Below are 22,520 nucleotides of genomic sequence, written 5' to 3' on the forward strand. Positions count from 1 at the left end.
TTAATTTATTGCATTTTTAAAAATCTTATAAAAATCCACTTTTCTGTCATTATTATTTAATTTCTTAGTTTGTTTTTGCTACATTACAAAAAAAATGTTGAATTAAACATATATGGGATTATGGTATTGTAACTGGCATCTTAGTTCACTGTAGCAAAGCTCACCTCTTATATTCTTTTTAAAAGGTGTTAAAACATCATATAATATATACTTTAACACTAAATATATAAATAACACATCAAGATGTGGTCAAAGCATTCCAAGATGAAAAGGCTTTCTGAGAGAGACTGTCATGGAATGGTTCTGCCCTTGCTACTGTGTCCTTATTCTGATGTGAAGATTTTTTTAGTGTTAACTTTAAAACATACATTCGAAATATTTCTGCCTTCATCTGATGAAGCGAAGCATTCATTGCTTACAGTAATTTACAAATAGGGGTTTTGTTCATTGTGTAACTATGTGTCTTTACCTATATTTAACTTTACTTGCTACACAACACCCTTTACTTCGGCTCACCGTTGTGTGGCTGAGATTCAGTCTTGCCAAAATTACCTGATTGTCCCAAATCACAATGACTGGCTAGCAGTGTGTGTAGGGGTGGTCTCAGCCCGGCCAATCAGATTGACAGAGATGAAGCGACCCAAATGAGGACTTTAGAATGTGTTTCATTTTAGTCTCCTCCTTCTCACTTTTTATGTGATCTGATCTTCCTAAAAGACCAGTTAGATCATTGCATAGTCTTCAGCCTGGACTTTCTTTTCAAGATGATTTTCCTCTACATTATAGACCACTGTTCCATGGTGGGTTGAATTTCATGTCCACTCAAATATTTCCAGTTTAAAAATACTCCTCAAAGACGTGAAGTATAACCTATCAGGAACATAACAGATAACTCATAGACAACAGACTCGAATCTGCAATAGACAGTAGTAAAACTACAAAGACATATGGGGGAATCAAGAGCGATTCTGACAACCTCTTAACAGGAAGTCATATGCATAGAGCAGGGGGGGACCCCCAGAGTGGAGCAGGTGGACAGGAAGAGGCTTGTATCCCAACCCTGGAGACTCCCGAATTGCCACCAAGGACTATCAGTATGGTCACAAAGGACTACATCCCAACTGCCAAGGAGACCACTGGGAATTGGAGTGCTCCTTGAGGCCAAGAACTCTGAGGTCATCCACCCCTGTTTGGATCTACCACATGGGATGGAAGAAGCCTAAATCCTTCCTCTCAGGATCCAAAGTCATTGGAACAACAGCCAGGAGCCTTGAGCAGTCCTTAGAAACAGAAGAACAGTAAACTTCCTTGGGGACTTGGGAGAGGAGCTTTCTCTGGTCCTTACTTAGTTCCTACTTTGGATCCCCACCCTCTCTTGCAATGACCATCAGGGTCGCTCTGGAGCCTCCCCCACAAAAAAAAAAAAAAAAAAAAAAAAAAGCAAACAAACATAGTTAGAATAGATAGAGAACATCAAAGAAAGCTTAGAACCAGACAGGAAATGGTCAGCGGGGATTCATATATACCTTACTAGGTAGGACACAAAGGTTAGTTACTCCTCACTAGGGTATTGAAGATTTCTCGGCACATCCTTCCTAAAACTGTTCTGCACCTCAACTGTTGACATATGTCTTGTTAGAGTTATAAGCCAGCTTAGACTATCCTAAAATCTGTCAAGTTTAGCAAAATTATGCCTCAACACTATAAATTGCTAAATACTAAAATGAAAATAGACATGAGACAGCTGAATGGTGTCCTATAGCCACTTTAAGGTGTATAGAAGCCAGTTGTATATAATTTTTTTTCTCTGAAGGGTAGCCACCAGTGGTATAGACGTTGGCCCCTTATTAGTGAAACAGATCATGACTTCTAAAAAGTCAGATTAAAGTCCATCAGGCCTGTTAACAAATGATCCAGCATGATTTTTAGACATCAATTTTGATTTATAATTAAAAAATTGTTATAGCATACAATGATTTGAGCAAATGAAATGTATATTAATTCCTATGCTACCTTTTCCCACTATTAGCTCTATGTGATTTAAAAATACTTCAATTTTCTGTGTCTGTACTTGCTCACCTTTAGGATGTGAACAGTTAGTGAATACCTGGAAGACATTATAGGCTCAGCTCCACAACACTTCAGTGAAACAAATATTATGACAACATGACACAATTTTTCTGGTCTTTTTTGTGTGTGATTTATGTTTACATTATACTGTCATCTGTTGAGAAGGCAATAACATTGTGTCTTTAAAAAAAAAAGTGCATTCCTTACACTAAAACTGTGTATTGCTAAAAATGCTAACAATTATTCAAGCTTTCAGAGAATCTTAATGCTTTTGCTGGTAGTGTGTTTTGCCTTTCTGTTGCAGGCAGCTGACTGTTCACAACAGTGATTGGGTGGTTGTGGCAATTTGTTAAAATAAGATACTGAAGTCTGGTATTGATGAACTCTTCCTGTCACACAGTATTTCTCTGTTGTATGTAGTGCGGAACAATGACATTTAATCCACTGTGAACTTTCTCTCAAAATTTGAGTTCTCTCAAATCCTACCCAGTGCTTTATCAACTATGTACATATGACATTTGGAATTTTTAGTTGTCATTTCAATAGTGTTTATCACATCTCCAAAAATCTCCATAGATTTTATCTTAAGAAACCAAACTATTTACTCATCGAAAGAAAAAACAGCATCTCAGCAGCAAAATTAATATGTTCATCAAAAGATAGCAGCAATTCAGTCTAATCTTCAGGCTCTATGCCTCATTCTATTTCTTGTATTATTTTTTTAAAAATCTTGTGTTATTATTATTATTATTATTATTATTATTGTTATCATTATTATTATCATTTTATGATACAGTTCTGTAGGCCCCTGGGAGTTCCCTTACCCCCTCCCTAATCTCACCCCCATCGAGTTCCCCTATATCATTACTAAAGTATAGTATTTCATACACAGTCATATGTCCATTATTGTGGGCATGAACAACGGTGGAAAGTCCATCATCCTGTTGTCAAGATGTAGTTAACAGTTTCATTGTAAGTCCATCTTTAGTCTGGAAGTAGAGATGCATACTACATTGTATCCTCACATCTGGATATGTTAGTCTCCATTTCACAGCTACTGTACATCCCCTCAAATGAAAAGCTACAATATAAAATCAACAATAGGAAGAAAAATAGAAATTTGCAATGCCGTGAAGTTAAATAACATGCTGCTAGATATGATAGTCTCCATTATACAGCTACTGTACATCCCCTTAAATGAAAAGCCACAAAATAAAATCAACAACAGGAAGAGAAAAATAATTAACAACACCATAAAGTTAAATAACATGCTACTGAATGACTAATGTGTCGCTGACTAAATGAAAAAGAAAATCAAAAACCTTCTTGAAGAAAAAGATGCTACTGTATGATCTATGAGTCATTGAAGAATTTAATCAGAAGAAAGTGTTTTGAAAAGGTGAAACTAACAACAACAAAAAAAATCAAAATCCATGATATATTTTCTGTTGATTTTTGTTGGTGAAATGTGTCTCCTGTAGGCAACAAATAGATGTTTTTTTTTTTTTTTTTTTTAGTCCAGTCTACTAATCTATGGCGTTTGATTGAAATTATGCCATTTACATTCAGGGTTCACATGTATGGGTGATTATTTGGTCCTGTCATTTTAGGAATGGGCCTTCTGTTGTCATTTTACTGGGATGTTCTTCACATTTGCATTTGGTTTTTTGTTTGGTGCTATTCTTTTTCTCTGTCAAGAGTACATCTTTAAGTATCCTTTGTAGGGCAGATTTGATTTTTTTTAAAGATTTATTTATTTTTATTAGAAATTCAGATATACACAGAGGAGGAGAGATGGAGAGGAAGACCTTCCGTCTGATGATTCACTCCCCAAGTGAGCGCAATGGCCGGTGCTGTGCCGATCCGAAGCCAGGAACCTGGAACCTCTCCCGCGTCTCCCATGTGGGTGCAGGGTCCCAAAGCTTTGGGGCGTCCTCAACTGCTTTCCCAGGCCACAGGCAGGGAGCTGGATGGGAAGTGGAGCTGCCAGGATTAGAACCGGCGCCCATATGGGATCCTGGCGTGTTCAAAATGAGGATTTTAGCTGATAGGCCACGCCGCCGGGCCCCTGAAGGGCAAGTTTGAAAGAGGCAAATTCTGGGCCCAGCGGTGTGGCCTAGTGACTAAATCCTCGCCTTCGGATCGGCACAGCACCGGCCATTGCGCTCACTTGGGGAGTGAATCATCAGACGGAAGGTCTTCCTCTCCATCTCTCCTCCTCTGTGTATATCTGGCTGTAATAAAATGAATAAATCTTTAAAAAAAAGAAAGAAAGAGGCAAATTCTTTTAACTTTTCTTTACTCTGAAAGAATTTTATTTCATTTTCAAAGACAAAAGACAGCTTTGCTGGATATGTTATCCTGGGCTAACAACATTTTTCTTTTAGAATCTGGAATATATTGTTCTATTCTCTTCTGGCCTGTAGAGTTTCCTGTGAGAGGTCTCCTGTGAGTTTAGTTGGCATTCCTTTATATGTCAATTGATTTTTTTCATGTGCACATTTAACGATCTTTTCCTTATGTTCGGGTGAAGAGAGCTTAATGATCATGTGTCTTGGTGAAGATTACTTTTGATCAACCCTGTTGGGAATTCTGTGCCCCTCCTGAATGTTGCTTCCCAATTCTTTCTCTAGATAAGGTAAATTCTCACTTATTATTTCATTGAATACATCTTTAATCCTAGTTTCTCTTTCTGCACTTTCTGGGACTGCCATAACTCTTAATTAGGCCTCTTAATAGTGTCTTTCAATTCTTGAATACTTTTCTTGGCCTGATCCAGCTCTGCTTCCAGCTTTTTGTTTCCCCCTGATGACAGGAAATATCCTCCAAATCTGAGATTCTTTCTTCTGTTTGCTTCATTCTATTTTGTAGACTCTCCACTGTACTTTCAATTTGCTCCACTGTATTTTTCATTTCTAATGTATCAGCTTCCATTTGATTCATTTCCACTGTGACACATTCTTTAAATTCCTTGAACACCTGCTTTACGTGCTTCTTGTTGTTGATAAGAAGCTTTATAGGGCCCAGCATGATACCATAGTGGTTCAAGTCCTAGCCTTGCATGTGCTGGAATCCCATATGGGCGCTGGTTCTAGTCCTGGCGGCCCTGCTTCCCACCCAGCTCCCTGTTTTTGGCCTGGGAAAGCAGTCAAGGATGGCCCAAAGCCTTGGGACCCTGCACCCATGTGGGAGACCTGGAAGAGCTCCTGGCTCCTGGCTTCAGATTGGCTCAGCTCCAGCTGTTGCAGCTGCTTAGGGAGTGACCTATTTGACGGAAGATCTTCCTCTGTCTCTCCTCCTCTCTGTATATCTGCCTTTTCAATAAAAATAAATAAAGCTTTTTTTAAAAAAGCTTTATAACAAGTATTTTTGAATTCTGTATCTCCCATTTTCTCAATGTCTGCCTCAGTTAACTCGGATGCTGGCAAAGGATCTTGCTTGTTTGCTGGGGAGTCTTCAGTAATACTCATTTTGCCTTTGTCTCTTCTTTTGCTCTTGGTCATTTTATTTCTGGTTAGCAGAATCTTCTCCTTGGGGCAGATTTCTAAGCTGTGTCACCCACAGGACTACAGTTTGATTTTGCTTATTGCAGTTGGCACATGGCTCTTTGTTTACAGTCACTGTGACACTCCCTCCAGCAAGTTCCAGTCCTGGGCTCTTATGTTAGATATCCATCATGATCTCAGTAGCCCCAGTTCCTAGCTCCCCAGTCTCCACCTCCTGTGACACTGTGCTTAGGTTACACCATTGTCTACAACCTTTCTCCCACTTCCAGTTGGAGTAGGTCCTAGGATTATGGAGACAACAGGTGTCCTGTATGGCTAGGTTGTTGTTCGTGGTAATTGTGCAGGAGCTTGCTAGCTTTTATGTCTGAGGGCCACATGGGTCTATTTTGACCAGTATGATGCCATAGTTGGTTTATTTTCCTGTGGGACCAGTGCAATCCACTGAGTTCAGTGAGTTCTCGCAAGCTCAGCACATGTGCAGCTCACTGTTGTCCTCTGCAGTCCTAAAACTTTTGCCACACTATACAAAATGGCACCTGAAGTGCCCCTACTAGAGTTCTTGATCTGCTGGCTCTCACATCTGCAGGCTACCTGGACCTATCTTGGGTAGAACCTGTAGGATGCCACCTTGTTGCAATTCGCTGAGCCAAAAATGAGGTCACTCCCAGCTCAGTGCATGCGTAGTACTGTCCATAGCCCTTGCCTCCTTAAACCAAATGGTGCCTAATTCGGCTCTAGGCAAGCAGACTGAGCTGTGAAATCCACCCTGTTCCTGCACTGCCCGTCTGGGATCTGCTGCTCTGTTTCTTCTCCTGGTCAATCAAACAGACCATCAGGATGGACAGTTCTTTGTCTGGGTCCACCTCTGGTTACTCCCAGTAAACATCCTTTCCCACTTGGTTGCTGGTGGAGTTCTGGCAGTGGTGGAGTTCAGGTCACCGTTGCTGAATGCTGCTGGGGTATCAGTCACTGCAGTACCATACCATTGTTTTCGCTGGTTTCCTATGTCTTTCAGTCTCCAGGTACCTCTCTACTGTTGTTCTGTCCTCTCCTGTTTCCTGGAATGTACCCTCTCTGCTTCATACTGGTGAAGGTTTCTCAGTTCATTTGAATGTGTCCTTACCCTATTCCACTATCTTGATTAGGAGCCTCATTCTATTTCTTTTCCCATTCACAACATGAAAACAATCATATATCCCCCTAAGTTTTAAACTCCCTCCAAGTCATCCACTAAGACTACGTTATTTTTGTAAGATTTATTTTATTTTTTATTGCAAAGTCAGATATACAGAGAGGAGATATAGAGCATGTATATGTATATAGAGGATTTATATACAGATATACAGAGGAGGAGAGACAGCAGGAAGATCTTTCATCTAATGGTTCACTCCCCAAGTAATCACAATGGCCAGTGCTGTGCCAATCTGAAACCAGGAGCCAGGAACTTCCTCTGGGTCTCCCACGCGGGTGAAGGATCCCAAGGCGTTGGGCCATCCTCGGCTGATTTCCCAGACCACAGGCAGGAAACTGGATGGAAAGCATGGCTGCTGGGATTAGAGCTGGTGCCCATATGGGATCCTGGAGCATTCAAGGTAAGGGCTTTAGTAACTAGGCCACATCACCAGGCCCAAGACTGCAGTTTTTCCTGAAGAACTGATGTAGTGATATTTTTGCCTCCTCCCATGAATCATAAAAGTTTTTAATGGCATCTGGAATAGTATATTCTTTCCAAAAGTTTTTTTTACTTACTTTACTCACATCCTTTAAAGGAATCACTATGGCAGGCATAACCTTTAAAATGCTTTTCTTAAATTCTAAGACTTGAAAGTACAGATTTCTTGATTCATGATCTCCTCAATTAAGCAGGAATGAAAACAGCAAGCTGTCATTGAATCTTAATTGTTATACTTACAGAATCTAGGCAGAACTGATTCAGTACATTTCTCATGGCACTTAAGTTTAAAATGTTATCTCTCCCACCCATGATTATCTCTATGCAATTTTAAAAATTACTTAAATTTTGTGTTTTTTTCTTCCTAATCTTTAGAATGATAAGTGAGCACTGGCTTCAACTTGAAGGCCTGGACTTTGCATCTGTAACTATGAAAGTCCCAGGTGGCATATTCTTTGTGTTAGAAGATGACAATCCATCTGCATTCAAAATCTGTACTTTAGTGTAGTTACTTTCAACAATTATCTTACCTAGACTTTCTGAGTGACTTGCTGCAGCTTCTACATCAGCACTTCATCTTGCACTACTTTGTGATGGTGACAGTTTCCTCCCTTCCAGCTTACCAACCAACCTCTGCCACCTTCAACTATTTCTTCTTCAGTTTCCTCCAGCTATCACCAGAATTGAAGAGAGTTAGGCACTTGGTTTAAGGGGAGGCTGTTATTTTCTGTCCTTATAATTAAAACTTTCTCCACTACCAATAAGACTCTTTTGCCTTCTTACCATTCCTGTGTTCACAGGCATGTCATTAAGATAATAACATCAAATATCACTATGTACATGTCACCATAACATATCAAATAAAAATGAAAAGTTTGAAAAATTGTGAAAGTTGTCAGATTGTGACAGCAACATGAAATGAGCACAGGCTGTTGAAAATAAGAGACTAATATATTTGCTGAGGTATAATATTTCTATTTTCATTTAATTGCCAAAAAAAAACCCTGCATTCTCTCTAAGGTACAATAAAAGTGATATGCAATAAAACAAATTGTGTCGGTGGGGTTTTTCCCTTTGTTACTCCCCTAACCCCAGATACAGGGAAAAATGATAATAGTAGTGTCGAAACAATGGTATTACCCACTTTCATCCTGTAGCCCTTGACCCTTTGTACCCTAATCAACTAAGTAAGATTATTAAAAAATAATTTAAAAAAGAAAACAAAAACAAACAAACAAAAAACCAAGTTGTATCTGTCATAGTTAACATAGCCTTGCTGATGGCAACCGGTCCACGTTAATGAAGTATTAGCTTTTTAATTGCAGCCACAAGATGGAGCTGAAGAAATTTTAACATTCAGGTTTTTATTGTTTTCTTGTCTTTCTCACTTGTTTCTAGATATTCTTTTATTATATATATATTTTTTAACTTTTCCCCATGTGAGTACTACTTACTTAATGCTGTTGAGCTTTGTAGACTTTTTTTGTGATCAGTTAAATTTATATATGCTGCAGGCCAGACATTCTATCAACTAAGATGATTGATTTAACATACTAAAAATTAGGCGAGAATATTCATGATAGGACTATCTCATCAACCAAGAATGTGAAATATTAGTTTGATCACGAATGATCTAACATCGTGCCAGGTTTCTTGAACTTAATAAGAAACATATTTGCATTATATTAGTAATAGATAGAGTATTTCTCGAGCCTTTTAAAATATATTGTATTTATTCATTATTATTGGAAAGTCAGAATTACAGAGAGAAGGAGATAGAGAGAGAAGGATCTTTGTCTGCTGGTTCACTCCAAGTAGCTGCAACAGCCAGAGTTGAGCCTCTTCCCGGTCTTGCACGTGGGTGCAGGGGCCCAAGGCTCTGGGGCATCTTCACCTCCTTTCCTAAGCCACAAGCAGGGAGCTGGGTGGAAAGTGGAGCATCTGGGACATGAACTGGCACCCAATTGGGATCCTGGTCATGTAAGGTGAGTATTTAAGTCACTGGGCTACCACACTGGACCTTTGTGTAGTCTTTATTGAACTTACAACTGGAAAATTAGTTACTCTGACACATGTGATTTAAAGACCTAGACAATTCAGATTTTAACATTTTTTTTAGTCAGCTTTTTCAAAATGCTATCCTTTTTTGAGTAAAAGCTGAATGACGGACTGCATATTTAATTATATCATTCATAGGAATGATAATTAATTCTATTCAAATTACTTTAGAAATGTGATGGCTAGCAGTCTCTTAACATTCCAAGCTATTACTCTGCACCAAATAATTACAATTATAAGTGCAAACGAAATGCTAAAGGTAACATTTGGCAATGTTCTTGATTAGAATATCTCCTTGTAATATTTGTTTATGCAGCAACTGAAGTGCCCTCCCTAGTTGTTTTGCTATTTGAAGAATCTTCATAGAATCTCAAGTACTTGTTGTCACTGAGGCAAAAACTAATTTGCTTCCCATTATAATATCTGCCTTTCCATTAGTGTATTTAATTGTGGTGAGGTCTTGGGAGTTGCTTCTGACTTTTACACAAGGAAAATTTAGAGTAGAGTTGTTATTTTTGACAGCTTCCAGATAAACAATGATGGAAAATAGGTTGGAAGGCTGAGTTCAACCCAAACTATAAAAGCTTTAATTAGTATTAGCATAATTAGAGGAAGTCATTGTAGAATAAAATCTAAATTGTGTTAAAATATTTTTTCAACTTATTCAAAGATGGGAAAAGCTCATTTTATACTCTATGTAATATCTGTAAATGACCTCCTAACACTGAATTTCATAAATTTAAATTGAATACTGAAATAAAAATTTGTTGTTCTCACTGTTTTCAATTTGGAAAGATTTCCTGCTGCATATTTTGAGGATTGATACTTTTTCTATCTGTTGTTTATGGTGAAGTAATTGAATCATTTCCAAAGCTAGGGATAACAATGATTATTAAAACGTGCAGATAATACAAAGTTCCCTCCTCCAGAAGACACTGAATCACTGTTATTAACCAAGTGCCTAACTGCTAACCACTTCATAACACTGAATATATGCTCAGTGTGACTTTCAGAACGATGAGCTATGTAAAAGGTCAATATAATGTCTAAATTTTCTATATCTTTTTAATCTCATTTTCCAAAGAAATATAAGCATAGATATGAAAGTAAAGGAAGAATAGAAAATAAAAGATAATAAGACTTATAATTTGTTGTTACTACATAATTTCAAACACAAATACCCCAATATTTATTCATTTATATGATTAGTAAATTCAACTTAATTCCTTAAAATATTATTAGTTTCCAGCTAGCCTAAAGAATGGTCTAAAGACTGGCTCCTAAATTTTACACACACACACACACACACACTCACACACATGATTTAACAAGTAGTAGTAATAACACCACTACCCTTTGTTCCTTGCATTATTTTGCAAAATAAAGTACATGGTTTAAAAATAAACAAAGAAATAAAACATTTAGGAAAAATATTGAAAATGAATTGAATCTTTCCAAGGAGAAAATCTTGGAGACTTTTACATTCTTTGACTGAATATACCAATAAACCTCAAAAAGCCCATGGGAGGGGCAGGTACAGTTGCTCATTAAACTAATCCTCTGCCTGCAGCACTGGCATCCCATATGGACATCAGTTCATGTCCTAGCCGCTCCACTTCCATATTGATGGACTGGGAAAGCTGTCTAGAATGTGTCCAATCCTTGAGCCTCTGCACCCACGTGGGAGACCGACAAGAAGCTCCCCGCTTCTGGTTCAGATCAGCTTAGCCCCAGCTCTTTCATCCTTTTGGAGAATGAACCAGAAAGATCCACCTTTCTCTGCATCTCATTCTCTCTGTAAATTTGCCTTTCAAATAAAAATTAATAAATCTGTAAAAAAAAACTAACTTGGAAATGCAATGAAAATATTTAATTTTGGTTTAAAATTTGAAATCAATATATATGGGGGCATCTTCTATTATTTTATGAAAAATGGAGACTTATGAAAAAGTATGCATAGTTTGTTTTAATTTTCTATGAAGATTTTGAACTACCATGACAGTATTGTTTTTTATTTTTTAAAATTTTATACATTGTTCAAAATTCTATTATTGACTAAGGTTTAGAAATTTATGAAGACGTTGAAGATCAGTTTATTGTCTTTTCACATCATGGCCCACATAAACATATGCTCTCATCTTCTACAGGTTTTATCTACAAACACAACAACACAGAACCATATGCCATGTCCACAAAGACTACTTGCTTTTGAAAGCACACATTTGAGATTCTGCCCTTCACTGAGTTACTTCACCCCCTTCAGCCTTAGGTTCCCATGTGAGAGTCAGGAGGTGTTGTGATTTTTGCTCCAACTCTAACAGTTAGAATGATTTTGTATGGTCAGGGTTTGTGTTCTTCAATTTCATCAGCTATAATGAAGATAATACGATCTGTTCCTGCACTGAACTGTGTGAATAAAATTAGTTTCTAAAGAAGGTTCCACACGTGAAAGCACATTTATCACTTTTCTACTGCTGTATACAAACCACAAGAGGTAATGGCTTAATGCAGTGATTTTGCATTTTTCATGATTGTGAGGCTGGCTGAGTTCTGTATGTGTCACCAATACTACTCTTGCAGCTGCGTTCAGCTGTTAGATGAGCTGGGCTGTGAAATCCCAGATGCTCTCTCCCCTGTGTCTTGCCTTTTGTGGATGGCCTGCTTGGTTCTTTTCCATGATACTTCTCCCTTTATGTGATGCCCTGTTCTCTGCGGCAGTATAGCCGATTCAGGGCGTGACAGCTTGGACCTAGGAGAGGAAAAATCAGAAAAATATAGGGTTCCAACAACTAGCCCTTATCTATCACATTTGATCAGTGCAAGTCAGGAGAATCGATAGAAGAAATCTGTACTCATGCAAGTATTGGAAAAATCATTGGTACCTGAATGTAAAGACACATAAAATACCACAGCTCATAACGTGACTATCATTTTCTTTTTGCAAAGGAGAGTTAATGTTTCCTACCCTTTCAGATTATTATGAGCATTAAATGAAAGAAAAAAAACATGTTTCTTTAATTATCGTCATTGGCATTATAACTAATGATTGCCAACTTATAAAAATCCTCATCTCAACTGTATTTTTGTAATTTGTAATAGCCTTGATTCTGCTGCAACAGAATTATCCAAGGGCATGGGTCCTAGTCTTTGGACATATAAGCAACAAGGAATCACTTTTAATGCTATCCTCTCTGGTCATAATAGTGGTTAGGGATAAGAATTGCCCTAAATCTCTCTGTTGATAGAGGTGAAGGCAAGACATTTATGCCTGGAAAAGCAGTTGTATAAAATAGTTTGGCCGTAGAAAAAACCAACTGAAACATACTTGTGTTATTATAGGTTGAGGTGAGAAACTACTTGTTTTTTTTTTTCAATTAAAACAATTAAGTTTTGGATTTAAGCCTTACATCAAAAATAGGAGCTTTTTATGGAGGTCAAATTGTGGTTTGCATTTCATTGTTACACAAAAAGATTGAACAACTAACCTTTTTTGGTATTATTTTTCCTGGTAAGCCTTATAGGTATAAGGATTACCTCCTTCATCCTCTCTTTCCTTCCCCACCAGACCATTTGCCCCTTATTCAACTATACTATTAGAATAATCTTTCAGCAGTAGTCACAAGTACAACATTCTGATGTTTAAAACACTAACCTTTTTATAAAGTCTTTATTCAATACCAATTTCCAATCATTTTACACTCTTCACTCTCAAATGTCTTTTACTCTGTTACTCTTTCTTGAATTTAAAATGAATAGCATTCAGTTATTAGCACATTTTCATTCAGGCAATGTCTAAGCTGCTGAACTCTTCATATACCGCTATGAACTTCATGGCTTAATGCATTTAAAACGTGCCTGTGAAGGCATGAGAGGATCCATTCTTCTAAGAAGTTTTAGATTAGAACAAACATGTTTAGAATTATATAGATTTCACACTTCTCAGCATCCTGTGAACGGATTTTTATCACCATGAATTCCAGCTATCTTTAGTGATTAATATTAATATTCCCACATGAATCCTAAAATAAAAAATCATTATTAGTCTTCAAAAGGATTCTTTTTTGTGACAATTTTGATCAGTTCTACATATTTTAAAATGTAAAAGAACAGTTTATTGCTTATCTTACTCTATATTTTTCTATTTCACATTGTGTTGGTCCTAACAGGCTCAATTCACATAAAACTTAAATTTTAGACAATAGCAGTGTTTCAAAAATTGTAATTAAGGACCACTATAATTTTGTACTCTGGTCTGTATTCATGGCCCATGTATATGGTAGTAAAATAAATAATGAGAAGCGTCCTCAGTATCATGATTACCATATCAATTATACTATACAGAAATCGACAAATTCTAAGTTATTTAAGCATTCCATAAAATTATTGCAAGAAGAGATGGAGATATGTCAAGATTGACACTGGAAGAAACTGAGTAGCTCCATTCCATTTTACCATGAATGATCCCTTAGAGAGTAGTCACACCTGTGATTCCCAATATTCTGTCAACAGTGCAAGCCTGTTTGAATTTTTGGGTTTGATCACAAAAAGTACCTATAACAGATAAAAAAAAATCATTGTATTCTGGCTTACTTAGTCTAGCCTGCCCTTTGGAAAGGAAGTACAATGTTACATTAACTCTGAAAGCTGCATAGATGCTAAAGGGGAGGATGCTGAGCTACCATTTCTGGTGCAGCATCCCTCAGAGAACCATATTTATGTTGGACTGCTTCTTTCTACCATTGACATGCTGCTTTTATACCTTCTCAAAGGCTACCTCTAATCATTGTATAGAGATTGTGAGTTAGCCAGTTAGCCTTACTCTTTTAACCAAACTCTGTTTTTAAAAGACAAATATGATTGTAAGCGTGCTGCTATTTATAAAAGCATTATGGATGATATTTTTAAGCTGAAATGTAGGGACTGGTGCTGTGGTGTAACAGGAAAACCTGCAGTCTACAACACTAACAACCGCTATGGGTGCCACTTACAGTCCTGACTGCACCACTTCTAGCCTAGCTATCAGATAATGTCCGTAAGAAATTAGTGGAGGATGGTACAAGTTCTTGTGTCCATACATCCATATGGGAAGCCTGGAAAACACTCCTGGCGCCTGTCAGGATTGACCCAGTTCCAACATTTGCAGCCATTTAGGAAGTGAACCAGCTCCTTCTCTATCTCTACAAATCTACCTATCAAATTAAAATCATACATTTAAAAAAATAATTACAAATAAATAATGGAAAAATTTTCCCACACAGTAGATTTTTACTTTTTAATTACAAAAATAAATGTATACATATTATTAATACAATTGTTATAATTTTATATAACCTTGTATTTGTGTGTGTATGTGTATAGAGGCGATGAGTAGTATGGTATCATAAAATAACCACATAAGCTAAATCAAAGAAACCTTAACTGGAAAAAGATTAATGTGTTCTTAGACTTTAAAGACTTTTATGAAAATACATGTATTATTACTGACATTGCTCATACAGGCCAGAACTTGAAAACAATCTTAATGTCCATCAACTAGGTAATGGTTGATGAAATATGGTATATCCATTCAGTGGGATACTATTTAGCTACACGAACTAAATTACCGAGATATGCTGCAACATATACTGAAATTCTAAATCTTGTTATACACAGTGAAAGAAGTTAGACACAAGAGGCCACATGTCATATAATTCCATTTACATACCAGAAATGGCAAATTTACGGAGGCAGAAAAGTTGTGAGTTGTTTTATAACAGACTGAGGGTAGGAGCATTTACAGGTTAGCAACAAATGAGTATAAAGACTATTTTGAGAGTGAAGAAAATCTTAAAACTCAAAATACAATTGACTCTAAATGTGATAAGGTACTATAATAATAATTTAGTTGTGAAATTAAAATGAGTCAATTAAATTATAAACAAGACATGCCTCAATAAGATTTTTATTTTGATGAATTTTATTTATATAATTGCCTTCAATTGTATAAATAGAACAATTTGCAGTAATGATCATTCATTGTAATTAGTTGTTCATTTATGTTTCTTCTTTATATTATAAATAGATCACTTAGTGAACTTTTAAAAAATTATTCATTTACTTTATTATTCTATGATAAAGTTCCATAGGCTCTGGGATTTCCCTTGTCACCACCCCTAATTCCCACCCCCCACCAATTTCTCCCATGACATTACAATAATATAGTCCTTAACAATCAATCATAAATCCATCATTGTGCTATTTAAGTGTATCCTGACATTGTAGGCATAGACAGTGGTAGAGTCTAGCATCTTATTGGCAAGATACATTCAGCAGTTTCATTGGGAGTCCATATCTTTTTAAAAAAATAGATTTATTTATTTATTTTATTGGAAAGTCAGATCTATAGAGAGAAGAAGAGACAGAGAGAAAGGTGTTCTGTCTGCTGGTTCACTCCCCAAATGGTCACAACAGCCGGAGTTGAGCTGATCCAAAGCCAGGAGCCAGGAGCTTCTTCTGGGCCTCCCACATGGGAAAGGAGCCCAAGGCTTTGGGCCGTCCTCTCTTGCTTTTCCTGGCCACAAGCAAGGACTGGATGGGAAGTAGAGCAGCCAAGACATGAACCGGCGCCCCTATGGTATCCTGGAGTATGAAAGGCAGGGACTTTAGCCACTAGGCTACCACATCAGGCCCAATCAGATTGTTTTTTAAAAACCTACCAAGAATAATTTCACTGTGGCTTGCATTTTATTCATTGACATGACTGATGAAATCTTTTCTATGCCTTGCAAATGCATTGTTCAGTGTTCTAAGTTTGAATCAGCTTTCAGGACTTTATTCTTTGTACTTTCAATATGTGGAATAGTTTAAGAATCTGTTTAAAGTGACATGGGATTTTTGTGGTGGTTTTGTTTTTGTTTGTTTTTGATGGCTAGCATCACTTCTGGGATATTTTCATCCTTCTCACGCAACCACTTTCTTCACTGGAGCCTACATATTTAGCCTTACAAATTCCTCTAACTGCATATAAAGGGTCATCCCAATGACTTCAGCAATAACATGCCCATGTTCAGTTCCTTGTGTTCTATAACCTCGTTGCATCTGACAGAAATTTTACCTTCACAATTACCCTTTTTCAGTAGTTTGCTGCATTTTCTTCTGACTCGATCAATTGCCACTTTGAGTAATCCAGTTTTGAAAAACGTCACTTGATGTTTATCACTGGGAGCCTGAAATGGAACACACTGTGTGCTTTCTTGTCTGTGTGTGAAGTGAATAACAAATGTGCTGTGACCATCACTGAGGTTTTGAAAGAAGTGAAGTGATTGGTGTTTGGTCATGATAAGCATCTCTTCTCTGTGCAGTGATTTATGAACTCAACAGCTATCAGTGAAGTTTTACTTAATGCATTTGTTTCTGTGGTAACTGAGGTAACTGAAATTTGAGCTGTGTTTTAAGACTACATATATTGTCTGTGTGTATTTGTGATCAGTGTTTCATATGATTAGCTATCTTGTTTGTGCATTGAAATCACATCTAAGTAATAGATCCTGAGGAGGACTATTCAAGCATGTTAGCTGGTTAGTTTGATTCTTTAATCAATGAACACACATGAACTTAACTTTTCACATATACCATTTTGCTTGAAAACAGGGATATTAAAACCACATAAGTTGAAGTTTATGACTGAATCATAAAGTCAGGAAAGATGAGTGAATTGTTATGTAAGCATTATAATTCAGTGCACACAAGACACATAAATGTGTACAAAATAATATTGTAGCTCTGCATTTTAGACTTTATTATGTGCATATAACATATATATCTTATATATACATGTCCACATATTAGAAGACACATGGAACTTTTCAATTCCATGATGGCTAATGATCCTGAGCATGTTTTCATGTATTGGCTGGCTTTTGGCATCTCTTCTTTTGAAAAATGGCTATTTAGATTCTTTGTTCATTTCTGAACAGGATTGTCTAATCTATTGTTGAATTTATGTAACTACTTACATCCTCTGAATATCAATATTGTATCACCTCCATAGTTTGAAAATCTGTCCTCCCAATTTTGTTGACTACCTCTTTACTGTTTCAGTTGTTTCCTTTTCTGTGAAGACACTTCTTAGTTTCACATAATTCCATTTATCTGTTTTTGTTTTATTGCTTTTGTTGTTTTTTAAAAGATGTATTTATTTTTACTGGAAAGCCAGATATACAGAGAGGAGAAGAGACAGAGAGGAAGATCTTCCAATTGCTTATTCACTTCCCAAGTGACCACAACGGCCAGAGCTGAGCTGATTCAAAGCTGGGAGCCTAGAGCCAGGAGCCTGTTCCGGGTTTCCCACACATGGGTTCCAAGGCTTTGGGCCATCCTTGACTGCTTTTCCAGACCACAAGCATGGAGCTGGATGGGAAGCAGGGCAGCCAGGACATGAACTGGTGACGATATGGGATCTTGGTGCATGGAAGGTGAGGATTTTAGCTGCTAGGCTACTGTGCTGGGCCTGCTTCTGCTCTTTTTATCCAATAATTATTGCCTATGCCAGTGTCTTAGAATATATCCCTCTGATTTTTTAAATAATTTCATAATTTTAGATATTACTAAATTCTTAAAATAATTCATTTTAGTTGCTTTGAATATATTTTATTTATTCATTGAGCAAGAGAGAGAGGAAGGGGAAGATAATATATCTTTAATCTGATAGTTCACTTCTCAAATGACTGGAACAGCAGGCGCTGGACTGAATTGGAACATGGAACCTGAAACTCCATGGAGTCTCCAATACAAGTGGCAAAGACCCAAGTCCTCAGTCCGTCTTGCACTGCTTTCCCAGGAATAAAAGATGGAGCTGGATCAGATGTGAGTCTGGTAGGACTGGAACTGGTACTCATTTGAGAAGCTAGCAATCCTTATATCAGAGAGAACATATGATATTTGTCCTTTGGGGACTGGCTTATTTTACTGAGCATAATGGTCTCCATGGGATCATTATATTTTTGTTGCAAATGGTAGAATTCCATTCTTTTGAATTGGCTGAGTGCTATTCCATGGAATAGATGTACCACTGTTTGTTTATCCATTCTTTATCCAGGCAGCAGCATAATGTGCGATGACACCACACTCTGACCCCTATCACACTATTACATGAAATAGATTACCTTTCCTTGTTTCTACATGTAATACAGACGTGGCTATCATTTATAAAAGGTGTTATGTAGTAATGAATTCTTTTCATTTTTGATGTTTTCAAAATTCCTTATTTCAGCTTTATTTGTGAGAGAGCTTTACTGAATAAAATATTGTGGGTTGACTGTATTTTTCTTCCACATCTTAAGCTGTATCTTTCCATTAACTCCTGACCTGAAAGGTTCTATTGAGAAATGTGCTATCAATCTAAGAAGAATTTCTTTAAAAGTGACTTGATGCTTTTTCTCTTGTAAATTACAGTGCACTCTGTGTTGCAATTTTGAATATAACATGCCCTGGTAAGGTTCTTTTCTGATTGTTTTTATTTGGGGTCTTGTAAGCTTCCTATGTTTGGATGTCCAAATCTTCCTCCAAACTGGGGAGGTTTTATGCTATTTTTTTATTGTCTAGATTTCTTGAGCTTTTTTTGTCTTACTTCTTCAGGAATTCCATAAGTTTGAATGTTATTTCATTTGCTGGTATTGCAGTGATCCCAAATGTTGTTTTTATTCTTACTGATATTCTTCTCCATCTCCCACTCCCTTTCTCTCTTCCTCTTCTTCTCTCTCACTTTCATTCTCCCACTCCCTCTTTACCATTTCCTTCTCTCTACATCTTTCTCTTCCTACTTCTTTTATTTCAGAAGATTGTTTAAAGATAAGTCTTTCTTCTGATTGATTTACTTTATTGTGAGTGCTTTCTTCTGTATTTTTGACTTCCAGAGTTCCTCATTTGTAATAAATCTGTTTTCTTGTGAAGATTCTATCTCTAATGAAATTTTCATTTTTATTATGCACTGACTTTCTGATTTACTTGTTTATTAGTATACTGCGTAACCTTACAGTCATTAATTTGAATTCATTTTCAGGCATTCTATCAGTATGTCTTTCTCCATAGTTTGATAGAAATGCATTATTGTGTTCATTTGGGAGCATGATATAGCTTTCCTTAATTGGTTTCAGTGGAATTCAATAATATAGTCCCCCTGTTCCTGTATTTACTGTAATTGATGGGATTGGTAAGGATATGTTCTGGGATTTTCTGGAAGCTCAGTTTAGTCACTGGAACCCCTGACTTGAGGTGTGCAGCTATTTCCTGAGGGAGTATTGAATTCATGAGTTTCTCATGTGCTTGGAGCAGCCCTTTGTGGTGCTGTGTATGGGCTTGCCACACTTAACAGCCAATACTCCAGTCAGGAGCTTTGGTTCTGAGTTCTGAGCACTGTTACTAGGAACAGCATGGTCTCACAAACTTCCAGCTCTCTAGCACCTAAGACTAATGCTAATGCTGGGTGTGGGAATGGAGTCCCAGAGATGCTGTGTGAAGAGTGGCTGGATCCCCAAGAGTAATTTTAGCTCTGAAACATCAGCCCTACACTCTCTGCGGGCTTCTTGCTCAAACAAGTGAGGTGCAGGAAACCCAGGTCAGAATCACAAGCAAGTAGCATTGCATTGGCCTTGAAAAGACACAAAGTTCTTGCAGGTTACATGGATGGGATAGAGCTGCAAGCCTTATATGGGGCCTGGCTACAGTACAGAAACTCCACATTCTCCAGCAAGCAAGCGATGTACTATGTTCAAATGTGACATGGAAAGCCCAGAAAACATACAGTATTGGACTAAAAAGTGAAACCTTCTGTCTATAGAAGGGGCAAGGCTCCAGAGTGATTGTTGCAATGAATAGAGTACAAAATCCTTGAGTGCTATCAGTGGGAGGGACTGGAAATAAATGATGCAGAGCTTAATCTGCAGGTCCTTCTCTTTGCTATTGTGAAGATTAGACTGATTTTCTCTTTAGATTGAGTCCATGGTACTGAACATATTCATCTTCTCAGAATGTACGCTGTTGAAACAAGGACATACTCCCTGTTGTGTGCTTAGATCCTACTTCAAAAGCTGTCCCTTAGTATAGGGAGTTATGAGTCAGAATAGGCAGATGTGGTTATAAGAACCTCAACAAGCAATCAGTATGTGCAGTTTCCAGAAACAACTATTGGTATTCCAAGTGGTCAGGGGAAGGAGTCAGTGAAGACCACCTCCAAATATAAGGAACAGAATCCCATAATTTTAGGATACTATGGGCTGTATATCCCAGCTATCTTACTTTCACCCCCCTCTGAGGTGTAAAGTGCTGTGAATTCTGGAATCACACTTACTCTATTGTACCCTGTTGAATCTGTGGGGCTCAGTCTTCCTTTTTAGGATGCAGGAATTTTTCTTGGACTCTTGGGAGGTAAATAGACAAAGGCTTATCTGCCAGCACATGGTGGCTGCTAACAGTGGTTCCTTTCTGAAGGTGGTACAACTCTGCCACATCCCATGCTCTGAGGATTGGGGGTGGGACAGTGTGACCTGTTTCTCTGGAACAAAGTGGTCATGGATTTTCCTGGGTACCTTCTTTATTGAGGCCTGGTCTGTGGTGTCCAAATTCCTCTCTAGCAAGATTGTCCACAGAAGGTATTCTTGCAGTTAGGCTTCAGTGAGTCTTTCCTGCACATCCTTTCCTGCAGAACATGATCTCCTGGTTGTGGGCAGGGATTCAGTCCACTCTGCTATACTGAAGTTGTTTCCTCAGATGTCCACCTTCACATTTTATTTCATTTGGGTCTTTTCCAGGGAGGAAGTGTAGGTAAATGCCTAAATTCTCTTTTCAGTCATCTTGAATCTCACATCTGAGTCCAAAATTCAGAGTTCCTAGGTTCCTCGTCACACTACAAAAGTCTGTTATTACAATGTATGTTTATTCTCACATGTTGGCTCATAGCTTCAAAATGGGTGCATAGTGATACATCAGAGTATAAGCAGGAGGAAGAAGAAAGATCAAATGCAGAATAAATACTCAGAAATGCTGTTTCTTTTGAAATTAGCTTTTTTGGAATCCCTTGTTGGCTTCTATTTATATCTCAAACTCAGGGATGTATCACATGACCAACTTTGGGTTTACAGCAATCTAACAAATATGTATTTATTTGGAATCTAATTGTACCAAGACTAGTATTTTGACATCATGAGTTAACTCTTTTTCACATCAAAGCACATGTCTGAGTCCTGGTTGTTCCATGTCAGTTCTAATTCCTTGCTAATATTCATGAGGAAGCAGATCATTCCCCAGGTACTTGGGCCCTCCCACTGATTTGAAGAACTATATGGAGTTTTTGGCTCCTGGCTGCAGCAGCCTGGAACAGTCCTTATTATAGTAGCTATTTGGAGAGCGAATCAGTAGATGAAAAAGTCTCATTCTCTCAGTTTCTCTCTCAACCCTTCTTCCTCCCTACCTTCCTCCCTCGCTTCCTCCGTCTCTCTTGCTTTATTTTTCCTTCCCTCTACCTTGTCTCTCTCTGTTATTCTCACATTGTACCTGTCAAATAAGTAAATATAATTTTTCATATGAATCTAGCAATACTGTTGGTCTTTAGAAATTAAAATTCTGTTATTTAAGAAAGAGATCAAAATGGAGTTTAAATATGTAACTAGCATATATCCCATATTCTGTTTCACTTTTCCTTCATTTTATCTTACCATTTTACACATTAACACGTCTTTCAAATCATTGTATGGTGACACAATATAGCAGGTCATGAAATGCAATTTCATTAATAATATACATTTATGTTGTATTTTCCACATTCATTCTCTCTTATCTGTTGTTTTTATTTGAAAATCATTTGAATTATTGTGAAAGAATGTTAATGTTTTTTTAAAGATTTATTTTTATTACAAAGTCACATATACAGAGAGGAGGTGAGACAGAGAGGAAGATCTTCCGTCTGATGATTTACTCCCCAAGTGAGCCGCAAAGGGCCCGTGCGCGCCAATCCGATGCTGGGAACCAGGAACCTCTTCCAGGTCTCCCACGCAGGTGCAGTGTCCCAATGCATTGGGCCATCCTCGACTGCTTTCCCAGGCCACAGGCAGGGAGCTGGATGGGAAGTGGAGCTGCCGGGATTAGAAGCAGCGCCCGTATGGGATCCCGGGGCTTTCAAGGCAAGGACTTTAGCCACTAGGCCACGCCGCCGGGCCCAAGAATGTTAATATTTTTATGAT

At 37.6% G+C, this 22,520-nt stretch overlaps 1 protein-coding gene across 4 annotated transcripts in view; it reads left to right on the top strand.

The window, feature by feature from the left end:
- XIRP2 (xin actin binding repeat containing 2) overlaps positions 1-22,520 on the top strand; it is a 326,918-nt gene that overhangs the window by 63,303 nt on the left and 241,095 nt on the right. The window contains exon 3 of one of the 4 annotated variants that reach the window (XM_058664583.1): positions 7,783-7,880. The exons of the other annotated variants lie outside the window; for them this stretch is intronic. Coding sequence (XP_058520566.1) covers positions 7,783-7,791 — 9 coding nt within the window. The 3' untranslated portion in view covers positions 7,792-7,880. Of the gene's footprint in view, positions 1-7,782; positions 7,881-22,520 lie in introns of those variants that run through there. 4 annotated transcript variants of the gene reach the window in all.

This window comes from Ochotona princeps, chromosome 5, assembly GCF_030435755.1.
Source record: "Ochotona princeps isolate mOchPri1 chromosome 5, mOchPri1.hap1, whole genome shotgun sequence".
NCBI classification, from domain to species: Eukaryota; Metazoa; Chordata; class Mammalia; order Lagomorpha; family Ochotonidae; genus Ochotona; species Ochotona princeps.